This window comes from Apodemus sylvaticus, chromosome 6, assembly GCF_947179515.1.
Source record: "Apodemus sylvaticus chromosome 6, mApoSyl1.1, whole genome shotgun sequence".
Classification (NCBI taxonomy): domain Eukaryota; kingdom Metazoa; phylum Chordata; class Mammalia; order Rodentia; family Muridae; genus Apodemus; species Apodemus sylvaticus.
The window spans coordinates 19002471-19026856 of NC_067477.1; the positions used below are offsets into that span (position 1 = coordinate 19002471).

Consider the following 24386-nt stretch of genomic DNA (forward strand, 5'->3'; position numbering starts at 1 on the left):
ATCTTAGAAGGGAATCCTGATGTTAATTCTCCTAGGTCACTCACCCCTATGGTGGAAGCTGCGCTTCGTAAGGTTGAGTTGGCCATTGAGAAGGCAAGTTTGGATCGTTCTGACCCAGAAAAACCTTTGAAACTATGCATCTTACAGACTAAAGCCTATCCTACAGGTGTCCTGTGGCAGGACGGTCCCCTGTGGTGGCTTCATGGGCACTCATTGGGGGCAAAAACTTTGCAGTACTATCCTGCTCTGGTTGCTAATCAGGCCTTAATAGGGATAAAATTCAGCCTTACACATTTTGCAAAACGCCCCGATGTTCTAATTATCCCCTATACCAAACAACAGGTTGAGGTACTTGCAGGTACCGTGGATGAATGGACTATACTGATGTGTGCTTTCTCGGGCATAATAGATAATCATTACCCTAAAAGTGAATTATTGTCTTTTGTTGATAAGAATTCGGTTTATTTTCCAAAGATCACTGCCACCAAACCTTTGACAGCTGCTGTGACTATTTTTTCTGACGGATCAAAATCAGGAAAAGGGGCTTATGCCATCCAGGGACATGAGTCCGTAATTTGCACCTTCCGCCCAGATGCACCTCAAGTGGTAGAGTGTCAGGTGGTCCTGGAAGTGTTTAAACACTTTGAAGAACCTTTTAATTTGTTTTCAGATTCACTTTATGTTGTCAATGCAGTTTCAAATTTAGAAGTAGCCGCTGCTATCCATCCCTCTAGTATGGTGGCTCCTATTTTGGTACAAATTCAGAATTGTATTTTACAAAGGAGACATCCCTTTTATATTGGTCATATTAGAGCCCATTCCCTTCTGCCAGGACCATTGAGCACCATGAATGATATCGTGGATAGAGCAACACGCCAAACAATTATGGTGGCTATAGATCCTTTTGAATCTGCAAAACATTTTCATGACTTATATCATGTCCCAGCGAATACTTTAAGACTAAAGTTTCATATTACCAGAAATATGGCAAGAGATATAGTTAAGAATTGCCAATCGTGTGTTCCTTTTCATCACCCGCCTCATATCGGGGTGAATCCAAAAGGCCTTAAGCCTTTATCCCTCTGGCAAATGGACGTGACACATGTACCCGATTTTGGGAGGCTTAAATATCTCCACGTATCTGTAGACACGTGCTCAGGCATTATTCACGCCACGCCTATGGCAGGTGAGCGTGTTTCCCTTGTAAAAACTCATTGCCTGGAGGCTTGGGCGGCCTGGGGTAAGCGCATGCCATAAAAACAGATAATGGCCCAGCTTACACCTCCCGTGGTTTTCAAGCATTTTGTGCACGCCTTGAGGTTTCTCATCATCTGGGATTACCCTACAATCCTCAAGGACAAGGCATTATTGAAAGAGCCAATAGAACTATCAAGGAGATTCTACAAAAACAAAAAGGGGGAATAGCTGAACATGCTACCCCACGAGAAAGAACATCTCTAGCTCTTTTTACACTTAACTTTTTAAACCTTAATGAGTCCAATACAACTGCTGCTGACAGGCACGTAAACTCAGTTCCATCTCCTCGCATGCATGTCATGTGGAAGGATGTGCTGGACAATAACTGGTACGGACTGGATCCTGTGATTCAGAGATCCAGGGGAGCTGTTTGTGTCTTTCCACAGGACCGAACTGACCCGATTTGGGTTCCAGAGAGGCTGACCCGCCGAGTTGAAAGCCCAAGAGAGGAGGATGCGAATCTCAGCAATGAAAATGTGGAGAAGAATAACGATGCTGTGGTGGCTGACTCACCTGATGCATGCCAGTGAAAATTATTTTTGGTCTTTTCTCGCACCTGGATGGTGAAAACTTTTTCCTATTTTAAGGAGTGGATCGGAGTTGGCATGTTTGGCGCGTTTTGCCTGGCAGGATTACTTTTAACCCTATTCCTTCTCTGCAAAATGCGAGCTGTCAGGAACAGGGAAAACGTTATCATTGTTCGAGCTTTTGCAGCTCTGGAGGCTGGCCAGTCCCCTCAAGCCTGGATTAGCCTCTACAAAGATCTATGAGGCTTTGCACGACACTCAACTATTCATCCCTGGGCATAATTATAGAGGGAGCTGACCCTAAGTAGCCGTTTCAGAGACGGGCAACTTCTTCTGTCCCCTGACCAACCTAAGACATGGAACCTTGAGGATGACAAGGTGATCCGATGACGGGTAAGGCTGAGGGACTAGAGAGGTCGATCCTAAGACAGAGACGGCTACATATATTTTCGGTCTGGCCCTCTTGCCCAGTACCTTGTTTATACAAAAGAAAAGGGGGAAGTGTGGCGATCCACACCATTTGCCATTACAAGATGGCGCCGAGGAGTGCAGTAAACACCTTTATTTTGGCCCATGTTCCAGCACGAGTCTGCCCGGCAACAGCTGCAACCTATCCCAGCCTGACTAGCTTATCAACAGGGGGAAGTCCCTGCCCTGCCTATATATGCCGCTCCCTCTCCTCCTCCCTCGCCCCTTGCCTCCAGCTCTCCCACAACCAAGAAGCGCTCCAATAAAGTGTGATCAGAGAAGAATCCTCCTGTCGGCCACAGGCGACCACCCTGAGACAGCATTGAGACCAGCCACTCGAGGGTCAGGAAACCGGCTCAAAGGCTTGTTTGTTCAATCAACAGAGGCAGGTGAAGGTCAGAGGTATGTGGGTGTGCATGTGTAGAGATCAGAATCAATACTCAGTTGTTATCAGGTGTTTATTCCCATTGGACAGGCTGAGAATTGGTTATGGCTTCCCACCAGTGCCCAGAGAAGGCATGGTAGAGCAGAGAGGAATTTATGGTGTGGAGCATAAAACACGTAAAATGAGATTTATTAAATAATTCTCCCTTCAACTCCAGTGGGGTAGCCTTGGAAAGGTTCGAGTTCTTCCAACCTATACTTCCTCATCTCTGTGACAAGAGCTCTGGCCTCTGTGAATGGCAAGCATTGGTCTATATGCCAGTCCTTCTGCCCTCCTGCCCATAGCAGACATCACTAATCACCATGGCTCTACTTCTTCTCTGTTCAAAGAGATCCAAAAACCCCTACCACAATAATCCTCCAGGATGTACTGCACAGGACCCAAGATGGTGACCAAGGTGGAACAGCTTACCCAGTTTTTCTTTTGATTGCTAAAGTGCCTTCCAGACATTGATTGTATGAGCCTATTTGTCTTTCTTTACTAGAAATTGACTCATTATGCATCTCCCAAGGTCTCGGTCTCTCTCTCTCTCTCTCTCTCTCTCTCTCTCTGTGTGTGTGTGTGTGTGTGTGTCTGTCTGTCTGTCTGTCTCTGAGTTTCTGACTCTCTCTTGCTCTGTGTGTCTCTGAGTTTCTGACTCTCTCTTGCTCTGTCTGTGTCTCTGAGCTTCTGACTCTCTCTCTTGCTGTCTGTCTGTGTGTCTCTGAGTTTCTGACTCTCTATTCTCTCTCTCTCTCTCTTTCTCTCTACCCCTCTTTTCCTCCTTCCCTCCCCCCCCCCACCCATGTGAAGGAAGGGAGGAATGAAGGAGAGATTCTGTCTCACTGTGTAACCCTACCTGGCCTTGGCCTTACAGAGACCTGCCTGCCTCTGTGTCTTGAGGACTGTGATTCAAAGACACGTGCCACCATGCCTGGATATCACAATTTCAGTTTAATCACAGCAAAAACAGAGAATTAATTAAGGAAGGTATTTTAATGTCAACGTCTTATCTCCATGTCTGGTCCAGCATATGTGTGTGCACACATGCATAACCCACACTGATATCACAATACAACACTACATACACACAAAGTTTTAAAAAGCTAAAAGTTATGATTTGGATGTGCCTTGTTGTGTACAGTTTGGGATTCTTGGTATTGAGGAGATATGACTTCTAACAGATAAGGCCTGATGGGAAATTCTCAGTTAATTGAGGTTGTTTTCCAAGAAGGGGTTAGTGTAGGTCTTGTTGGGCCTAATTTGGTTTCCCAGTTGCTTTCTGGCTGCTTGTCTTGCCTTGTGATCTCTCACACCCGTGAGTTCTCTGACCACTGTGCTATCATCCACACTGTGGTTCTCACAAGGGCCAAGACGATGACCTTGAAATGCCCTCCCTGGAGAAGCCATTCTGAATCTGTGGGTCACATGTTCTATCCTCAAAACTCTTTACAATATGATTCATAGCAGTAGAAAAACAGTTATGAAGTAGTAAGGAGATAATTTTATGCTTGAGGTCACCACAGCGTGAGGGCGGCGGCATGAGGAAGGCCAAGGAGCTCTGCCCTGGAGCCTCCCCAACTGTGGAGTGAATTAACTTTTTTTTTCTTTTTAAAGTTTCCCAGATGCTAGTATTTCATTACAGAAATGGAAAACAAACAAATTGAGCCTCAGAGAATTCAGACAACTTAATCAAAGTCATTGATCTCAACCATAAGAGAGCTCCAGGCAGAACTCAGTTTCCCTCAAGAGAGATGACGGCCCCAGCACAATCTGTCTCCTTGACCTCATGTTTCTGGAACTTTCTTGGGCCACTGCTAACTTGTGCGTCCATGGAACACTTCTGAACAAATGGCAGGTAATCACATAACCACTCTACCCCAGCTCAGCATCCTCCTTCAGACTCCGACACCGGATGTGGTCCATAAAGTTCCACTGGCTCAAATCTGGACTGCCATGACCTTTGCCCCAGTGTGAGGCATAGCAAGAGAGAGCTGAACAAGGAGAGGACGGTAGAGGTTACTGGGAGGAGCCTGGGCTCTGGCTGTGGTACATGGTTTCAAATTGATAGTCCATTTTGCCTGGCGTAAGTTTCTTAGGAAATTTGTCTGACATCTCTGCCAGTTTCCCAAATGCCCAATGGAGATACCAACATTCACTGGCATCTGTAGTAAGTAAAGTTACAGTACGTCAACACTATCCCATGCTCTTTTAATGCATTCCCTGTGCTAACCTTCATGACATTCCAGAGCGATTCTGGGGACTGCTGTGTTCCTAGAGACCACTGAAGGGGGAGATCTGGATATGAATCCAAGGTCTTATTCTTGTTACGTTTCCCTGGATGAAAATACATCTACTCCATAAGGTTCTTGAAAAGATAAGCCAGTCAGTCAACACACATCCAACAGCAGAGCTGGGAGCTGGTGAGAGGTGCCAGGCACAGTACCCAGCTCAGCCAGCTGCTGGATGAAGAAGAGTGTAGCTGCACTCCACGAATGAGGGGGAAGGGAGACAACACAGGTGACTAAATAGACTCAGACCCCTCGTTAGGAAAGCTGTGGAAACTAAAGCAAAATAAATGGCCTGGCCACAGTCATGAGGGCTGATGGGGGCTTGAGGAGCACCTGGTTCAACATCTGCCCCAGGAGTAAGGACAGGTGGCCCCAGTGGCTATGACCAACAGGAAAGGACGTAGGTGGGTCTAGTGGCCCAAAAGACAGGTCCTAGTGTCAGGGACACCCCAGCCCAGGTTCAACATTCTCAATTCAAGATTTAAGAGAAGCATTGGAAGCCCCCTGGAGAGCAGACCCCCAGCCTCCCTATGTCGCCCACACACTGACCATTGGCACTGCGTTTGCCAACAAAGCTCATGACTCCTTGAATAAATAGCCCGGTGGGGGAAGGCCAGCCAAATGCCTTCTCTGAAAACTGATCACTGTAGTCTTTGGCTTGGCATGATCTTGCCCATGCCAGGCAAGGCCTGTGCCCAGTTTTTCTGAACATGAGATTCCAAAGAGCACTGTTGTTGTCAGGAAAAGTCCCACTGTGACAGACCCAAGAAAAGATTCCAAGGAAGCCTCACTTAGTGAACTAGTAAGGTTACTGGGCCTACTCACAGGAGCACGGGTGACTCAGTTCACCCACATCAACAAAGCTTCTACCCTAGCATGCATGGTGGGTCACAAAAAAGACTCCTTGGAGCACCTGGAATGGCTTTCAGGGTGCTCAGCCTGTGAAAGAGTCTCCTCTCCCTAGTAACTGTTACCAGTTATATAACCTTGAGGGAAGTCTTTGTGAATCTTGTAACTTTCAGGAGTTTCCTGAGCACTGTGTGTTCTCTGTTGACTTCCCGAGTCTTTCATGATTCTCTCCACCTGGCTGACTCTCACGTCATCCACATGGCACTGGCTTTATGGATATGGAGAGTACACATGTTACAGGTTCACTAAGCCATCTGCACACAGTTTTACAGAAGGCCAGGGAGCTGGACTGCATGCAGTGGGAACAAATCCCCCCAAGAGAGCTCCTGGGATGGGCAGCACACACCAGCCTATGGAAGCAGGGCAGCTCAGGCCTGCTGGAGTGTACACCATGATATCACACACCTGACTCTGCCTCCCTCGTGCCAGGATTAAAGGAGCACACCACTACATTCAGCTAACTATGAGTAATATTTAATCTGCAAGTACAGATGAGATAAATCCTTGGCTATAAAGTCCAAAATTGGCTTATGAAATAGAAAGCTTGAAAGGGGCAACAATTATTAACAAAGCTGGACTGCCCAGACTTCCAGGCATGACCTCTAACCTTTCTTCTTTCCCATAGGAGCAGCGTCCTTCATCCTTGGTTGGAAGTGATGTTACTGTGAGTCAAGCACAGGGCTCTGGGCTCAGTTCTGTGTTTGGGGCTCGGGGCTCCAGGTTCAGGAATTAGAGCACAGGCCTCTCTCTGCACTTGAGGCTCAGGGCTCATGGTGCATATTCACAGAGGCCCATTCCCCTGGACACTGTGCTCGGTTCAGGGACAGACAAATAGTGCTATCCACAGTCCTCTGAGGGACTGAAAGAAACTCTGAGGCCATACATATATACATACATACATATAAACATACATACATACAAGCAAAATACATACATACAAGCAAACATACATACATACAAACATATATGCATACAAACATATATACATACAAACATAAATACATGCATACATACATACATACATACAAACATATAAATTTTCCCTTTGCTGTTAGCCTGTGAGATCCAAGAGATTGCATCAGCTGAGGCTCTGGAAGACTCTTTCTCCCCACTGTAACAGAATGAAGTTACTGTGGGATGAGAGGAGAAGGAAAAGAAAGCCTGAGTGGCTGACCGGAGACCCCGCAGCCCTTTCCACTCACTGGAAGTCCTATTTATAAAGAAAAACAAACAAACACAAATACTATTTCTCTGATGTGTGCCTCCTGCACCAAAAGTGCTCTGGGGGAAACGCACGTGGGTGGGAGGAAGAGGGCTGGACTTGGGTGTGGAGACAGACGGGTGCCAGGCAGCTCACTTCATCTCCAGCCCTTCTCCGTGTCCTCATTTAAAGAAGGGCTGTTGCTAAGGTACATAGCTCAGTGGCAGAGCCGTAGACCAGCATGCGTAAGGTCTCGGGTTCCACCCCAGTAACTACAGAAAAATCAAACTAAAACCAAAACTAGGTTAAGTCAACCCCATAAAGAAGGAAGATAGTAGCAGTCTGTTCAATGAATCACTGGGAGGCCTGGATAACCCAGGGAAAGTCCTTGGATGGTCACACATTCATTCATTCATTCATTCATTCATTCATGTATTTCTGTATCTCCCACCCTTGCCTGGTTCTTCTCCTCCTGGTGCCAGGCACCTGGCTCCACACAGAGTCCATGCCATGGCACTTATCAGTGACACCAGTGAGTCCCCTGCCAGATCCACAGGGCAATCACGAACCCTGACGCAACGCCAGCCACTCTTTGATATTAAAAATAAAACTTCAGGGGGCAAAATGCAGTGCTGAGTTAATTTGCAGAATTGTTGTGTTTACCCTCACTTTCTATAAAGCTTCTCATTGGGTGATGCTTAGGGGGCGGGGACCACCAAATGATGAAGGCCACTGCCCCCCTCCTCTAACCATTAACCAGCAGGACACCAGCAAACAAGATTTAGTGGGGAGTCTCCCCAAAGCCTTACTGTACTTGTGCTAGGATCCCAGGCAGCAGAGCAGAGCGAGAAGGAGCAGCCAGCGCCCACAGCAGACGTGAGTCGCCCCTGAGAGCATTCTGTCTCTTGCTCCTGCCAGGGACCCTACCTCTACTCTGCATCTTCTGCACTCCAGAACACAGCGTGCCAGTTTGCTTGAGATTTTTAACAGATGAGTATGAGGGCAGCTAGCTGTGGCATGAGGCACCCATGTGGGGACTTCTCCGATCTGGCAGTCTATGGTTTCCAGCCACTGGGGTTTGATTTCCCCCGGGCTTCTCCCTTGCAGGAGGCTGTCACTGAGAGCCAGGGCTATGTTTTATTGCCTGATGGAGCAGCCTTAGCATCCAGGAACAAGAGGGAATCTAAGAGCTGAGATGGGTTAGTGCCAGGTAGCATTATTGGGTGGGGTTTTAGTGCACAGATGGCATAGCCGCAGGCACCCTCTAAAGAGTGCCTACACGCCCTGCCATAGTAACTTGGTAACCGCTAGTGGGGGTGAAACAGCTGGACTCTGTATCTAAATCTGGAAGCAGAAGGACCTGCTTCTCTCTGCATCATACCAAGGGCTATGATGCCTAAATCCCCGCCTCAACCAAGGCGCTTCAGAGAGGAGTGGCATGGGAGGTATTACTAGAAAGAAACACATGACCCTTAGCCTTTTTTTTTTTTTTTTTTTTTTTTTTGTAGGCTGGCTTTAAAGAGCCACCTTGTTGGCCATGTGGTTTTCAGTAGAGAAAGCAAGATGTGTGTGTGTGACTCTGAGGATGCACCCCCTATCCTACAGGGAAGCCCTGCTTCCCCCCAGTTCTGGTGTCCCATCTCTACGATGAGGTGCAGGATGATTCATGAAGTGAGTCTGCGTAAATCATGCACTGATGGCGGCCGCACCAGGCATTCACACCAGGCATTCACACCAGGCATTCACACCAGGCATTCACACCAGTCTTCTGGGCAGGGGGATTTACTCTCCAGCCTGCAGGTTTGACACAGGGAGAGTGAGAAACACAGTTGCACCCAGAAACAGCAGGAAGGGAAAGAAGGGCCAGCCTACTGTCGACTGGGGTCCTTCCCCAAAGGGGATGCACAGATAGGTGTGGCCCAGTGCTGAAACCAAGATGAAATCAACAAGGACAGGGGCAGAGAGAAGAGAAGAAAGGCTTCCTGGAGGCAGTGACCAAGCACCTGAGTCTCAAAGGCCAAGAAGGAATGAGCCAGGGGAGAAAGGGAGAGATGAGCCTAGAGTGGAGCCACGGTGGGGTAGAGGCAGAGGATGGCCATCTTTATCTCTAGGTTTCAGGCCAGGACAGAGTTCAGCAAACAATGAGGGCCTGTAGTGACCTGCCCTGCCCTGCCCTGCCCTGTTCTGCCCTGTTCTGCCCTGTTCTGCCCTGTTCTGCCCTAACCTCTGACCTGGCTTGCAACAGAGTAAAAATGTGGTGTGGAGGGGTAGGGGAGGGAGACCTGTGACACTCCACCACGCTGCAGCCAGATGGTGGTCAGTCTCACTTGAGAAGGACTGGGTCACAGGACCTCTAGCCCGCATCAATGAGGGTGTGCCTCAGAGGGGCACTGGGGAACTCCTGCACAGCAGGGTCCTACCCCTCTCACTTCAGTCACAGATGCCATCTTTCTGGATTGGGTAACTCCCAAAACACTGGTGTCTAATTTTGATCCCTGGCTCATTTTGTTGTTATCTGAAAATTCCATATAGGGATGTGCGTTCTGACCAAATCTGCTCACGATTGCCTCTCCCCCAGGTCCGACTCTTCTATGTCCTACAACCTTCCCAACTTCATGTGCTCGTTTAAAAAAAAAAAAAAAGATCCTGAGGCTGCTTCGTGTAGCCAATATGTGCACAGGAGTAGGGCCATCTATTGAAGCACGGCTAGTCTCTCAGGAGTGGCATCACTAAAGAGAACTGACTCTCTCTCCCAGAAGTCATCAGTGGAGAGCCTAGTTTTAGTCATAGATCAGTGTGACTCTCAAGCCTACCTTATCAGGGAAGCTTCTTTTTGGCTGTAGACAGTGGCGAACACCAAGGCTTTGACAGAGTCAACACCAAGGCTTTTAAAAATCATGTAGAATGTAAAAGGTGGGTTTGCACGGTAAAAATCCCAACAGCCCCAGCTTGCCCATTGTCTGTACACTGACCTTCAGGGGCTAACTTTAACCCTCCCTCAGCTTCCGGCTGATGTCCAGTGACTTTTCATTCTGATCTGGACTTCAAAGGAAACCCATTTTGCAGAGTTTAGTAATGTGCAAACTGAGCAGTTTAGCAGTTTAGGTTTTAAAGGAAAGCTTAGTCAGATATAGATCCTTGACTGACCATTTTTGTTTGTTTGCTTGTTTTGCTTGCATGTTGAATATATATGACTTGTATAGGCACTTTAACCTATCTGAGTTTCTGGCTGCCTGCAGACAAGTTAATAAAGTCTATTTTGAAGGTTTCTTTAAAAACAAACAAACAAACAAACTTGCATGAGGGCATGGGCAAAATGCTTGGGAGTGTGTTAGGCACACTTGGGAGTGTGTTAGGCACTTAGCAACCACAGGGTAGAACACTTCCCAAATGAGGATCCTGAAGTTCAGAACGCTGGTATGATTGCCAATGTGAAGGAAGGATGGGGACAAAATGGCCTTTCTGCACAGTGCCATGTGTGACTGCCACAGCGCCTAACAAGCCCTGTTGATTTGGCAGGACCTGGTCAACCGGAACAATGTCGCTCGCTCTGTATACCTGTCTCCTCTGGCTCTGCACCAATAGCCTCTGGACTGCTCAGGCAAGCACCAATGAGGGTTCAAGCCCTCACCGAGGCCTGGCTCCTATCAATGTTGACTTTGCCTTCAACTCATACCAACGCCGGGTGGCCCAGAATTCTGACAAGAACACCTTAATCTCCCCAGTAAGCATCTCCACGGCCCTGGCCATGATGTCCCTAGGTACCGGGAGCTCTACCCAGTCTCTCCAGAACATGGGCTTCAACCTCACAGACATGCCTGAAGCTGAGATCCACCAGAGTTTCCAGGATCTCAATAACCTTCTCAAGCAGTCTGACACTGGCTTAGAGATGAACATGGGCAATGCCATGTTCCTCCCCCAGAACCTGAAGCTGAAGGACTCGTTCTTAGCACACAGCAAACACTATTATGAGTCGGAGGCCTTGACCATCCCTTTCAAGGACTGGACCAAAGCCAGCCAGAAGATTAACAAGCATGTAAAGAATAAGACACAGGGGAAAATTGAGCATGTGGTCTCAGACCTGGATAGTCCGGCCACCCTCATCCTGGTCAACTACATCTTCCTCAAAGGTATTGCTCCCCCCCCCCTCATCCTAACTTCCATTCCACAACAGATCTCTCTAGAGCCCCTAAAGCCATTCCACTTGAAATGGCATAGAGCTCTGAGCCATCTCTGACAAGGTCCAGACCCCTAACAAATGCCAGTCTCTACCAGGTCGGAACTAGGATATCTGCAGTGCTGTTCCTGAACACTTCTTAAATGAATTGTTAAAAATTATAGATTCCAGAACTCATGACTGACCTCCTGGAACCAAACCTCTACAGGAAAGCCCAGAAGGCATTAGTAGTGTGTGCCCCTCCACCAATCTAATGTCACTTTGGACGCACCTCATCCCAGAGAATCAAATCTGTAATTCTCAAGTGAAGGTAATGTTTCCACTTTCCTAGGGACATTAGGCAACCTTGGGGAGCAGGTTTTTATGTCACAACTAGGGGTGAGATAGGATGAACTATTGGTGTCCAATAAACAGAGGCCAGGAAGGCTGCCAAATACTCTGCTCACAATGCTAATTGCAATATACACAAACACAAATGCACATACACACAAATACACAAAGTATACATATGCAGAGAACACTGACAAATACACAAACACCCTCCCCATGGTGCCATCATCCCTAGATACGCAGAGTATCAAGGTTGAAAGTCTTCATCTAGAATCTTCTACTCTGTCTTCTCTAAAGTGGTGTCTCAGCTCTTTTCTTCCTCTAAGATCTTAATACACAGTGCACGAGCACACGCACAAATGCACAGACATACCCACAAAGACACATGTGCACACTCACCAAAAAACAAACACAGCACACACACAGGCAGACACACACACACACACACACACACACACATACACACACACACCCCACTGATAAAAAACACATTCTCTCTCTCTCTCTCTCTCTCTGTCTCTCTCTCTGTCTCTCTCTCTCTCTCTCTCTCTCTCTCTCTCTCTCTCCTCTCTCTTCCTCTCTCCCTCCCTTACCCCTCCCCCCTCTCTCGCACACATAGCTGACTATATCAAATTCCTCTCCTGCCCTTGAGCACCCTGCCTCTACCAAAGCCCATGTGACCTCCCAGTATAGTGCTGTGACAAATAATGGCAGATGAATGGCTGTATGCATTTCTTATCTGACAACTATGGAAGTCACGAAAACTGAACAGGTCACACTGCTAGGAGCTGGCTCCTGACAGAAGAGCTGAGGGGGAGGTGCTGCAATCACACAAGCTTGGACTCCTTCTAAGGAGTTCCATTCTGTCAGAACTGACCAGTACTACAGCAAGCGAACAGACTGGATGGTGACGCCACCAGCTGAAGGTCAGAGAGGACTGTGAGCCTGAAGGCATACTGTGTCCTGGCTCTATACACAGGAAGCTTCATTGTCTGCCCTCTTTCCAAGTGGCTGAAGTATGAACCAGAAATTGAGCACCACATTGTCAAGGTGCTTTCATTTTCCCAAAACCCAGCTCTTCCCTCTTCCTACCAGAGACCCCTGAGTTCACAGCTTGAGTTCCAGGACCACCAGAATTCTCAGTGCTGAGGCCAACTTCTGACCCAGGGGCCCAGGCAGGCATCTAGCTTAAGTGGGACCTACCCTAAACCCAAGGCTCAAGGCCTGGAGTTTTTTCTCTTCCCTGCCCCTCATCTGCAACCTCCTGGGTTTGGTAGCCAGTCTCAAGCACAGCTAATCCTCAGCAATCAGAGAGGCAGGGAAAAGAGCAGCCCAGCCTCCTGCTGATGCTCCACTCAGTTGCTTGTAGAAAAGGCATTCAGCCCCTGGGGGAATCATCACATCTCTGGAAATCTGGGGCTCTTCCGGGAACACTGCAGGTGGCTGCATAGCTGGTTTCTGCAGGAAGAGTTGATAATCTGCTGCCCCAGAAGAGAGTGTCCAAGAATTATTTTTAATTTCCCGGTCTACAAACCTAATGATCAATACCTGCCCCATCTCTTCTCCCTCACATCTTTCCAGGCACATGGAAACTTCCCTTCAGTCCAGAAAATACTAGAGAGGAGGACTTCTACGTGAATGAGACGAGCACAGTGAAGGCGCCCATGATGGTCCAGTCGGGCAGCATTGATTACTTCAATGATTCGGAGATCCCCTGCCAGTTGGTACAGATGAACTATGTGGGAAATGGAACTGCCTTCTTCATTCTTCCAGACCAGGGCCAGATGGACACCGTAATCGCTGCACTTAATCGGGATACAATTGATAGGTGGGGCAAGCTCGTGACCCCAAGGTAAGCCCTGCAGCCAGCATGTATGTTTCTGTAAGGTGTATGTCTCTAGAAAATGAGGCAGGTAGACTTTCTTCTCTCCAATATACACCGTGCCCTCCCCCACACACAGACACACAGGTTATACTTTCCCCATAGGCTGTAAGGGTCTCTAACCTGCAAGTTATACTGATGATCCCTCTTATCCAGAGGTAATTTGGGGCATACCACAAGTCCAGTTCCACTTTCTTGTGAATTTTATAACCATATCCACCTTGTATATTATATTCTTATATTGATTCCTTAATGGGATCTCACCAAACACTAGCCTCCCCACTTTTTTATTTTCTTTGCTGGCTTATTATAAAGCAAGCTTCACTGTAGATCTTTGGGGCCTCTGCAAAGTACAGTGCAATTGGCATTTTGTATCCTAGGCAACTGACTATAGTGAAAAAAATCATGGAGAAGCAACTGACTAGGTGCCCAGTGTGATCACAATGCTCCAGCTGCATTACTTTCTTAAGAAAATGTGTTTATACTTATAAATCTGGACCCTGTGGTATGTAGAATCTAACCTCAAGGCATGGCCCCTATTTCATTTTTAAGATTCAGTACTCAGAATTAAACCAAGGCTCTCTTTTTTGTAGACTTACTACTGAACTATATCTTCAATAACACTTTTTAAAGGCAGTGTTTAACCAGACTGTCTATGAACTCATTCTGTACCTCAAGCAGGCTTTGATACATCAAACTCCTGCTCTGGGGTCTGGATCCCAAGTCTGGTCTAAGATCACAAGATTGTAACACAAAGTCCAGGTTCATTTCTTTGCAATCATAAAAATGTCTTTAACAACTATACCCTCCCATCCCTGTTCACAACTTTTAACATGCTTTTTCTGTTAAAAAGATTGTATATATTTTTTTTTAGATCTTTCCACTCTGCTCTTTTGTTCTCAATCTCACAGTAAATCTGGTCAAAAGCAGCCAGCAGAGCCCATGCCATGGCCTGACTACGGAGCTGCCTTCAAATGTCCCATTCTATGTGAATTTGTTCATCATCTTTAAATCCATGCTAGTCTCAAGGCATGGACAAAAAGCATATAAGTTGATTGTCAGAATGTAACATGAATGTCCTTTTGTCCTGTTTCCCACTCAGCTCTTGTTCCCACTTGAAACTCAAACAAGAGCAGTCTTTACTCTCTATATAGGGCCATATGGGTCCTACATAGATATGGTCCATGCTACTCTTCTGAGATCCCACTCTAATCACATGTTAGGCTCCTTTCTACAGGCTTCTACTTCTAGAGTTTTTCTAGCCTGTATCTCCAAGAATTTCCAAATTCCTTAAGCCATTTCTCAAGACTTCTAAACCATAGTCAGTATTTACAGAAATCACCCCACTCCTGGTACCGTGTGTGTGTGTGTGTGTGTGTGTGTGTGTGTGTGTGTGTTGGTTCTTTATTCATTGCTACCATGAATACTAGAGAGAAGCATTTTAAAAGATGGAAAAGATATGTTTCTGTCTACTGTTTCAGAGGCTTCAGTCCGTAACAACTTGACTGTTGTTTCTGTGGCCATCTTTGTCACTTGTTCAGTCAAGACACCCAACTCTCATTTAGTATGGGTCCTCCATGTGCAGTTAAACCTCTCTAGAAACACCATCACAGATACACCCAAAAGTGTATCTCCTAGGTGATTCTAAAATCCAATCAACAATGAAGAATAATCATCACAAGTCCATCCCTTGACAACTTAATACTCAAAACCCATCACTTTTAAACTATTAAATCCCATTACTGGACCCCATAGGTGCATAACCATCTCATAATGCAAAATGAATTTAATACTTCTTTAAAAGTTCAATAGGCTTAACAATATTGATTCTGTTCAAAAGTCAAATATATCTTGGGAGGCAATTATCTTGACTGTAAGTCCTTGTAAAATAAAGAAGCCAGTTTATAAACTTCTAATATACAACATTATATAGCAAAATTTCCAATTAAAAATTATAGATTTGGAGGGAAGAAATAGAACAAAGCAAGACTGAAATTCAGAAAGACAAAAACAATATCCTGCAATTTCTTGTCTGGCATCTGGGCCTCTTGGTGTCACGACTTAGGCTCCAATTTTTTTACTTTTTCTACCTGTATATGATGTAGTCTCTCTCCTGGGATGACACTACTCTATGCCTAAAGTTTTCTTTGGCAGCTATCCCCAAGGTCCTGGCATTTTCAACATTTTGGGGTCTCCATTGAACCTTCATGTAGCCTGCTCAGGAGTTCTGCATAGGAAATCTATATTATGCATTGTTTGGCCTCAGAGACTTTCTGGAAACTTGGTGCCAGCCTCTATGACCCTTCAATTTTCCATCTTTCATGCCTACCAAATTCTACAATGTGGATGATGCCAAGTTCTGCTGACTGGTTGAGATGCCACCCCTTTAACCACAGATGTGTGCCTTTGTGTCCGATACTTAAAAGATACTTTCCTAGGCAGAAATTTTCTTACGGGTATCTTAAAAGCTCTATTATTTCAGGTGCTATCTTTTCAAATGATAATTTAGAGCTCTTGATGACTGAGTGGGAACTTGCACTCACTCTTTTCTATTATCCCAGTGCAGAGTTCCTGGTTTCTCATTAACAATGTTAATCTCTTTAACAAAAATATGATCACTTTATCTAAACCCATCCTATCCTCAAGACAGTTACCCAGAATAAGTTCCTTTCATTACCAAACTGTGTATTCTCCACACCATTCTGTTCTGATTTTCTGATATCTCTCCCTGTAAATCTGAGTAAATTCAGCAAATAATATTCTCTTGAAAGGAATTATCCAGGGGATACCTTTCCCTGTGTCCCTAGTGAGTGACTCAGACTGGTGGTACAAATGCTGGTGGGATCACATACAGAAGCAAACATCTGTCTGGAAAGGGGTGTGCTGCTGTCTACTACCAGACCTAGCCTTGAACCCTCTAACTTCTTTTGCTTCACCCTGAACAGGCAGGTGAACCTGTACATCCCCAAATTCTCCATGTCTGATACCTATGACCTTAAAGATGTAATGGCAGATATAGGCATTAAGGACTTGTTCACCGACCAATCAGATTTCTCAGGCACCACCGAAGATGTTCCCTTGACATTAACGGTAAGTGTCTTGGGAACCTTCTCCAAAATCTAACTAAGAATCTTAATAGTAAGCAACACATCCCATTTGTTAAAGATCCCATAGGTCCCAAGCAGTAAACCCCAGGTCCAAGCCCCTTCAAACACAGCTCAGTAAACAGAGGCTCAGCAAGAAAACAACCATACAGAAAGCTGATGACTAGGGAGAGTCATAGCCATCTTGGCTACCATGGGATGGGCAGCTACCCATCCCAAGAAGCCTCACAAAGGATGGACACTGGAAAACAAAGTTGTTTTGGCAGAAGTGAGAGCAGCCTCTGGCAAAAAGAACTAGAAGGCAGGGTGAAGGTCTCATTAACATCACTCAGGCCTTCTACTCAAGTCCATGTTTCAGTCTTCAGCTTGATGCTCTGAATTCATAACTCTGTTCAGAACATTTTGATTGAATATCTACTATGTACCTGTGCTAGGATCTGGATCTGTTTCCATTACTCAGATATGGATGCTGTCCTCCAAACACAAGGGTTTTGGGGTGCATGGAAGCCTTACTTAGTGATGTATGGGTTCAATAAATGTGTTATATGAATGGGTAAAATCCTTGAGAAGGCTAAGCCACACAAAAGTCTCCTTTTCACCATTAATTAATTAAAAAGAAAAAAGAAGGGATATTTTTCAGTATAACTATACTAGAAGTGCTAAAGGATTGACCTAAGCCCTAAAGGACACTAACCAAATCTATATGGGGATGGTAGACATTGTCCCAATGCTGAGGGATCCTTAGAAGGGGTGAAGAGCTCAAAGTGCTCACAGAGTTAGCAAAAACAATCATTGACAGCAACAAAAACAGTGGAATATTTGACCTTTGGTCTGTCAACTCAAAATCTCAAATCCTTAAAACCTACTGCAAAGGACCATTCCAATCATGGTTCAGCCTCTGCCTGACTGCAGGAGCCCATCCCAGAGAGATCCAGAGCCCCTCAGACTTGCTGTGAAATGAAGCTGATGAGAGAGGTTTCCCCAGGGGGTGCAAAGAATTCATAGACTGTCATCTATTGTGTAGCTGCCAGGGTGGGATCTGTCCCAGGTTTTCTAAACCAGCTGCTGACTGTTTGGCTGTCTTCAGACAAGTATTCGGGAACATATCAACAGCCAGGGCTTTCCATTTCTGCTTCCATCCAGGCTTCTTCCCTAAGCCAAGTAGGCACAAGCACATCATGTAAGCTCCACTCTGCTGTTTCCACAGCAGGGTAGACAGAATGCAGTCTCTTGAAGCCTGGGGTCTGGTCAGAAGAGCCCAAGCTGGAGCACAGGATTTCCTCTGATCTCGTGTGGTGGGTGCAGCCCATCATTCCAACAAAAAGGCAGTTAGGTGCAGTCTGGAGTCAGAGCTGCTGCTTTGATACGGAGCAAACACATGATGTTGGGGGCATTTTGGCTATTTCATCTTCCGTGGAACAGACAGTGAGAGGTTCATGTGAGGAGATGTGAACAGTTCCTGCCTCCTGACTGATTTATTTCCTGCCTTTTGGTGTGTTTCTCACAGGTCATCCACAAAGCTACACTCCAACTGGATGAAGGGAATGTGCAGCCTGTTGCCACCACTGGGACTCCCCTACACCTGCCCTCTGAATCACTCACCGTCAAGTTCAACAAGCCCTTCATCCTCCTGATCTTTGACAAGTTCACATGGAGCAGCCTGATGATGAGCAAAATCTTAAATCCAGCCTAAGAGCATGTCCCGAGAAGCCATGTGCCATCTGACTTTGGGGGCATAGAAGTCTTTCTCCAGTCTTCTTCAGGGTCTCCCCAACCCAACCAGGCCTTCCTACTTTTAGATATCTAGTAATGAATGGCCCCTGTTGCTACTCTCAAGACAAGTCTATTGAGAAAGGACCACTGAGAAGGAAGTAAGAGTTATTAAAGGATGTTTTTGCAAACTTTGGAGTGCCTGGGGGTTGCATTCTAAAGAGGGTTTCCCTCTCTTGATTTATATATAGGTGGTGCCTTATCACTGTCCTCTCATGAAGGAAGAGCAGAGATAACTCTAGGTTCTTTCATAAGGGCACTAGTCCTATTCATGAAGCTTCTACCCTTGTGACCTCATGTGACTCCCTGGTAGGTTTCAAATGAATCAGTGAGACACTCAGTTCAGACTCTATAGTCCTACTACAAGAGGGGCAAGTCCAGCCAATAAAGACACCTCTCTTCCTGATGGGAACAAGAACATGGGGCATCTTGGATCTCAGACACAGGTCCAGAGTGGAGTGTGTGGCTTCAGAGGGAGACTGGCCTGAGACAGAGCCCAACCAGGTCACAGAGTGCTCCTAAAATGAAGTCAGAATAGTGTGGTTGTCTTTAGAAAGTTTGGGAGGAAGGGGCTGGCAATTTTTGGACACACAGTGGAAGAGATGACAGCCGAAGCCTGGAATGGTGACCGGCACAGAGTTGGCAGAGGAGAAAGCAGAAGATGTGTAGTACCAATTCTAATACTTGATGGTTCTCCTGTTCTTACTACAAAATCAACACACACACACACACTGATGCAAACCCCCAAGGCTTGGGACAGCCATGCTGAGGCAGTTCTTCTGCCTCTACCCAGACTGCAGAAGAAAGGGCCTGCTGCACTGAACTTCATAAACAAAGTCAACTGGGTTTAAGACACAAATGAGGGAGAGCTAAAAATATGAAAGTGACTCTCTCTACCATGTCATTTAACATTTTAACATGCCAGGAGGCGGTCGTGTTAGGTTGGGTGATTGGATATTTTTTCTTTTTTTTTTTTTTAAGATTTATTTATTATATGTAAGTACACTGTAGCTATCTTCAGACACTCCAGAAGAGGGCGTCAGATCTCATTACGGATGGTTGTGAGCCACCATGTGGTTGCTGGGATTTGAACTCAGGACCTTTGAAAGAACAGTCAGTGCTCTTAGCCGCTGAGCCATCTCTCCAGCCCCTGGATATTTTTTCTTATGTATCTTCCCAGGATATTATAAAACCAATACTGTAACAACAAAACTCCCCGTGATTCAGGCTTCCACGTAGCATTATCATCTGAAGTTGGAGCCCCAGGAGAGGGTGGATGCAGGAAAAAAAGCAAAAACAAAAACAAAAAAACAAAAAACACTTAAAAATATATCCTAGCATTACTGGGATGTGGGGAGGATGGGCCTGAATTGGTGGGAACAGGTCACTGGAGGTGTCGTTACATGTTATACCTTACCCTGGCCACTTCCTCTATTCTTTTTTTTTTATTAGATATTTTCTTTATTTACATTTCAAATGTCATCCCCTTTCCTGGTTTCCCCTCCGAACCCCCCCCAACCCATCCCCCTCCCCCTGCTCACCAATCCACCCACTCCCGCTTCCCGGTCCTGGCACTCCCCTATACTGGGGCATCCAGCCTTCTCAGGACCAAGGGCCTCTCCTCCGTTTAATGCCCAACAAGGCCATCCTCTGCTATATATTCGGCTGGGGCCATGGGTCCCTCCATGTGTATTCTTTGATTGGTGGTTTAGTCTCTGGGAACTCTATTCTGTTCTCTGTTTCCTGTCCACCAAAAGGTAAGCAGCCACCTCCTCCACGTTTCTACCACCATAGGGTCCCACATCACTACATCTCCCCAATGGCTGGATTCAAGGATCCTGGTTTTGAAATGCCTGAGTTCTGAGGAAAATAAACCTTCCTTCCCCCTTTAAGCTGTTTCTGTCAAACATTTGGTTACAATGAGAAAAGCTAACCGCAAATGGCTGGTTGCCTCCTTTTGTTTTTTTGTTTTTTTGTTTTTTTTCTGTCAAAACTTAATGAAAGCTCCAGTGCGCAGGTCCAACAGATGGAGTGAATCCATCCACAGGAGAAACACAAAGAACCTTCAGCAAGGAGCAACATGCCGGAGAGGAAACAGAAAACTCTTACAATCGCACACACAGGAATGCGCACTGCATACACAGGGCAAAGGTTAAGAGAGAGGAGGCTGGATTTCTCATCTAAAGTTATGCCAGTCAGCCAATGTGAACTGAGAAGCACACTCTAATTCTGTGGGATTCCTACCCACACCATACAACCTGAAGTTGACAGGAAGGCATTTGGGACAAAAAAGTGGAAAACGTAAAAAATATCTAGGCAGAATCCTTCCACCAGGCCTGGAGAGGAAAGAAACAAGTCTGAGTCTCTTACTGCCTGGGTGGGAGGGCAACCCAGAGACATGATAGCCACTGGGAGACTGGGAGTGGACTCTAAGCCAGAAAAGCAGTGTAATTAGAAAGATCTCAATGATTGGATATTATCAACACAACATTGCAACCTATATATTTGCTGGGTTTGCTCATTATGTGATGGTTAGGTCCACTTTGGTAAATTCAAGGATGCTTGGAATAGAAAGCTAAAAACTAGAACTCTTGAAAACTCTACTAAGAAAGATAGCTTTGAAGCTCTAGGAGTGAAGGAGGGCAGTGAGAACAGTTTTCAGGAAAAAAAAAAAAAGGGACCCTTCAAAAACGAAGACAAAGGGCCCAGAGAGACCAATGGGCAGTTAAGAGCACTGGCTGCTTTTCCAGAGGAGCCAGGTTAAGTTCCCAGCAGCACCTGTCAGCTGCTCTAACTCTAGTTCCAGGGGATAAACGTCCTCTTCTGGACCATGTGAGCACTGCACACACATGGTGCACAGATATGCAGGCAATGCGTCCATATACATAAAATTTTAAAAAATGACAGCATGAATTTCAGAAGACAAAAGATGAAACATATCACAATTATTAAATATATTTTTAAGATAGTTATTTGGGCAGAAAGATGATTCCAGATGGGAACTTGGACCTATATGAGAGAATGAAAAGCATCAGAGAAAGAAAGAAAGAAAGAAAGAAAGAAAGAAAGAAAGAAAGAAAGAAAGAAAGAAAGAAAGAAAGAAAGAAAGGAAGGAAGGAAGGAAGGAAGGAAGGAAGGAAGGAAGGAAGGAAGGAAGGAAGGAAAGGCATCAGAAAGGTAAATACATGGGAAAGGAAGGAAAATATTTCAAAGCTATCTTTAAAATATAAATTATTAGCTGGGCGGTGGTGGTGCACGCCTTTAATCCCAGCACTTGGGAGGCAGAGGCAGGTGGATTTCTGAGTTCGAGGCCAGCCTGGTCTACAGAGTGAGTTCCAGGACAGCCAGGGCTATACAGAGAAACCATGTCTCGAAAAAAAAAAAAAACCATAAATAAATAAATAAATAAATAAATAAATAAATAAATAAATAAATAAATATTATTATAATAGAAACAATAACAATTTGCCATGCAAAATTCTCAATTTTTTGCCCATCCGCTCTAGCTCCTTCCCTAAGTTTGCTCTGCAAATCTAAGTCTGCATTTTTAATGCTTCTGCATTCCCCATTGGGCACAATGCCGGCTTTTGTCAATAGAGGGTGCCAGAGAGGCATTGTGGAATGAAATAGCATCACTTTCCTTGTTCTGACCAAACAAGTGAGATAGAGCAGTAGGTGATAATTCGAGAAAAACAGACAGACGGATGATAGATAATAGATACAGAGTATAGTCAGAAGGATGGACAGGTGACTAGATAGATACAGACAGATGATGGAAATATACACCCTGAAAAATAATAGTTGAAAGATAATTTTCTTAACTATATTTCTTGAATGCCTGAGTAGACACTCACATACCTGATTCTTAAAGCCAGAATCTTTCTTGCATAAAAAAACATTAAATTGATCTTACTAAAGCAAAAATTAAGAAATACTGATTATATCCACTGTCATTTCACACTGTACTGTGATTATTTATCAGATGATGTGATTAATTAAAGCCAAGAAAGCAGAACTGTAAAATAAAGGAATAAACCTATCTGCATTTTCTTGCTGTGGCCATATGCCTGCATTGCTAAACAAATAAGGAGATACCAAAGTCTATGTGAAAATATACACATGAAAACCAATGATCACACATTCAGTAAACATAAGTTCAGCAAGTTGTCAGGTTCTAACTAGCATGAAATGACACCTGTCATATGCATAAATAACTGCCAAACCAAACATGCAATGGCAGAGCAAAGCCAAAAGTAGCCCAAAAGATACAGCAGCATGGGAATGAATGCAAAAATGCTCCAAACCCACACTGAGTAAAACAAACTGCTCCTTAAATATGCAAAGTTAGATGTGAACAAGTGGAAAGTTACCCCTTCCTGAGCGAGGCTGTTCGAATCATCTACACACTGTCCCGTCCTGAGAGAGGCTGTTCGAATCATCTACACACTGTCCCGTCCTGAGAGAGGCTGTTCAAATCATCTACACACTGTCCTGTCCTGAGCGAGGCTGTTCGAATCATCTACACCCTGTCCCTTCCTGAGTGAGACTGTTCAAATCATCTACACACTGATCAAAATCACGTACATGCTGTTTTCTCTAATGTAATATATTAACTTATTGGGTTCCAGTAAAGACACCAACAATTTTTCACATAGATCTGATAATATGACATCAAAATCTATTTAGAAAATGCCCAAGGATTCCAGGGCAACAATAATACGGAAAAGCTACAGGCTCAGAAAGAAGGGGAGAGGATATTGCGACAGACACAAAGCGGAGGACACAGACCCTGTAGGTAAAATGCTGGTGCCAGCACATGAGCACCCAGGCAGTCTAATGATGTAGGATAAGTCTTTAGAAACGGGATGAGGGACAGTCAACCAAAACAAAGTGTAGGTGTAAAAAGCAAGCAAACAAAGAAAACCTGCTGCTTTGCAAGATAATTTTTTAAATGTTGATACTGATATCTAGCTCACTGATTTACTGTGATTAAAATAATACACGATTAAAGATGGTTGATATTAAAGAGTAAAAACAGAAAGTCTGAAAACGACCCAAGCACAAAGAGCAATAATATTATTTGATAATGAATGACTTCAATAACTGACTGATGTCAGGACAGCTGGATAACCATTTGAATCAGAGATGGGGATGGAGAGAACGGACTTTGAGCCATTCAACGTGTGAGACATCATATACAAGATTAAGAAAGGGTGACTTGGAAGCAAATGTCTTGGAAGTTCTGACCCAGGCATGAGTGAGGCTGTATGCCTCATAGAGGTAGGAAGATAGATGTGTGTCTGTTCTCAAGAGCATCCTGATGTGAATTATGAGTTCAAAAACAATGAATGGGGATCCCAGCCCCATTCATGTCTACATGGTGCACATGTCAGGATGCTCCTGGAGCTCACTTCTGTGAGTCTGTGAAGACCACTGTTAACTTTGATGAATGTGCCAGTCAGCCACCTCTTCATGGAGATCTAGTTTGGGTGGAGGAAACAGCTACTCCGGTGCCTACGTTGGATAGTAGATTCACAGGGACACACTGTGAGATTCGGCTGCCTCACTGTTGGTCAAAGCCTTGTCACAATGGTACATGTACAGACACTGTTGACAGCTGTAATTTGTCACTGCCAGCCTGGATATATAGGTGCCCTGTGTGAGATGGACATATATGAATCCAGTATCAACCCCTGCCAGCTTTGGGGGAAATATGTAGAGCTGTCTTCAGACGATCAATAGAGACACATTGCAGGACGGCCTTCCTCTTTCAACCACCTTAGAGCCTCAGGCTATGTTTGTATCTGTCAGCCTGGATTCACTGACAGGAGCCTAGCATAACTGTCCTCTGAGAGGTTTCACCCAACAGCAGACAGAAACAAATGTAGACACTCATAGCCATCACCTATGACCGAGCTCAGGAATCTTGTGGAAGAGTTAGGAGGATTGATGGACCAGAAGAGGAGAAACACTCCACAGGAACACCAACAGGGCCAACTAACCTGGACCCTTGAGGGCTCCCAGAGACTGACCTACCAACCAAAGA

The 24386-nt window shown here is 45.3% G+C and overlaps 1 protein-coding gene and 1 long non-coding RNA gene across 2 annotated transcripts; both read left to right on the forward strand.

Moving 5' to 3' along the window:
- The first annotated feature begins 4297 nt into the window (after nucleotides 1–4297).
- LOC127687859 (uncharacterized) lies at nucleotides 4298–8737 on the forward strand. Its single transcript, XR_007978511.1, has 3 exons — nucleotides 4298–4534; nucleotides 6502–7953; nucleotides 8586–8737. It is a non-coding gene; the product is annotated as an uncharacterized LOC127687859 (long non-coding RNA).
- Nucleotides 8738–10547: 1810 nt separating this feature from the next.
- Serpina6 (serpin family A member 6) lies at nucleotides 10548–18451 on the forward strand. Its single transcript, XM_052186700.1, has 4 exons — nucleotides 10548–11207; nucleotides 13166–13436; nucleotides 16412–16556; nucleotides 18078–18451. The coding sequence occupies exons 1-4, from the start codon at nucleotides 10616–10618 to the stop codon at nucleotides 18261–18263; spliced, it is 1194 nt and encodes a 397-aa protein (XP_052042660.1). The 5' UTR covers nucleotides 10548–10615; the 3' UTR covers nucleotides 18264–18451.
- The last annotated feature ends 5935 nt before the right edge of the window (nucleotides 18452–24386 follow it).

Coding starts and splice junctions, on each gene's coding strand:
- Serpina6 (XM_052186700.1), top strand. CDS start 10,616: ATGTCGCTCGCTCTGTATACCTGTCTCCTCTGGCTCTGCACCAATAGC. Junction 13,437..16,411: donor GGCAAGCTCGTGACCCCAAG/GTAAGCCCTGCA, acceptor CACCCTGAACAG/GCAGGTGAACCTGTACATCC. Junction 16,557..18,077: donor ATGTTCCCTTGACATTAACG/GTAAGTGTCTTG, acceptor TGTTTCTCACAG/GTCATCCACAAAGCTACACT.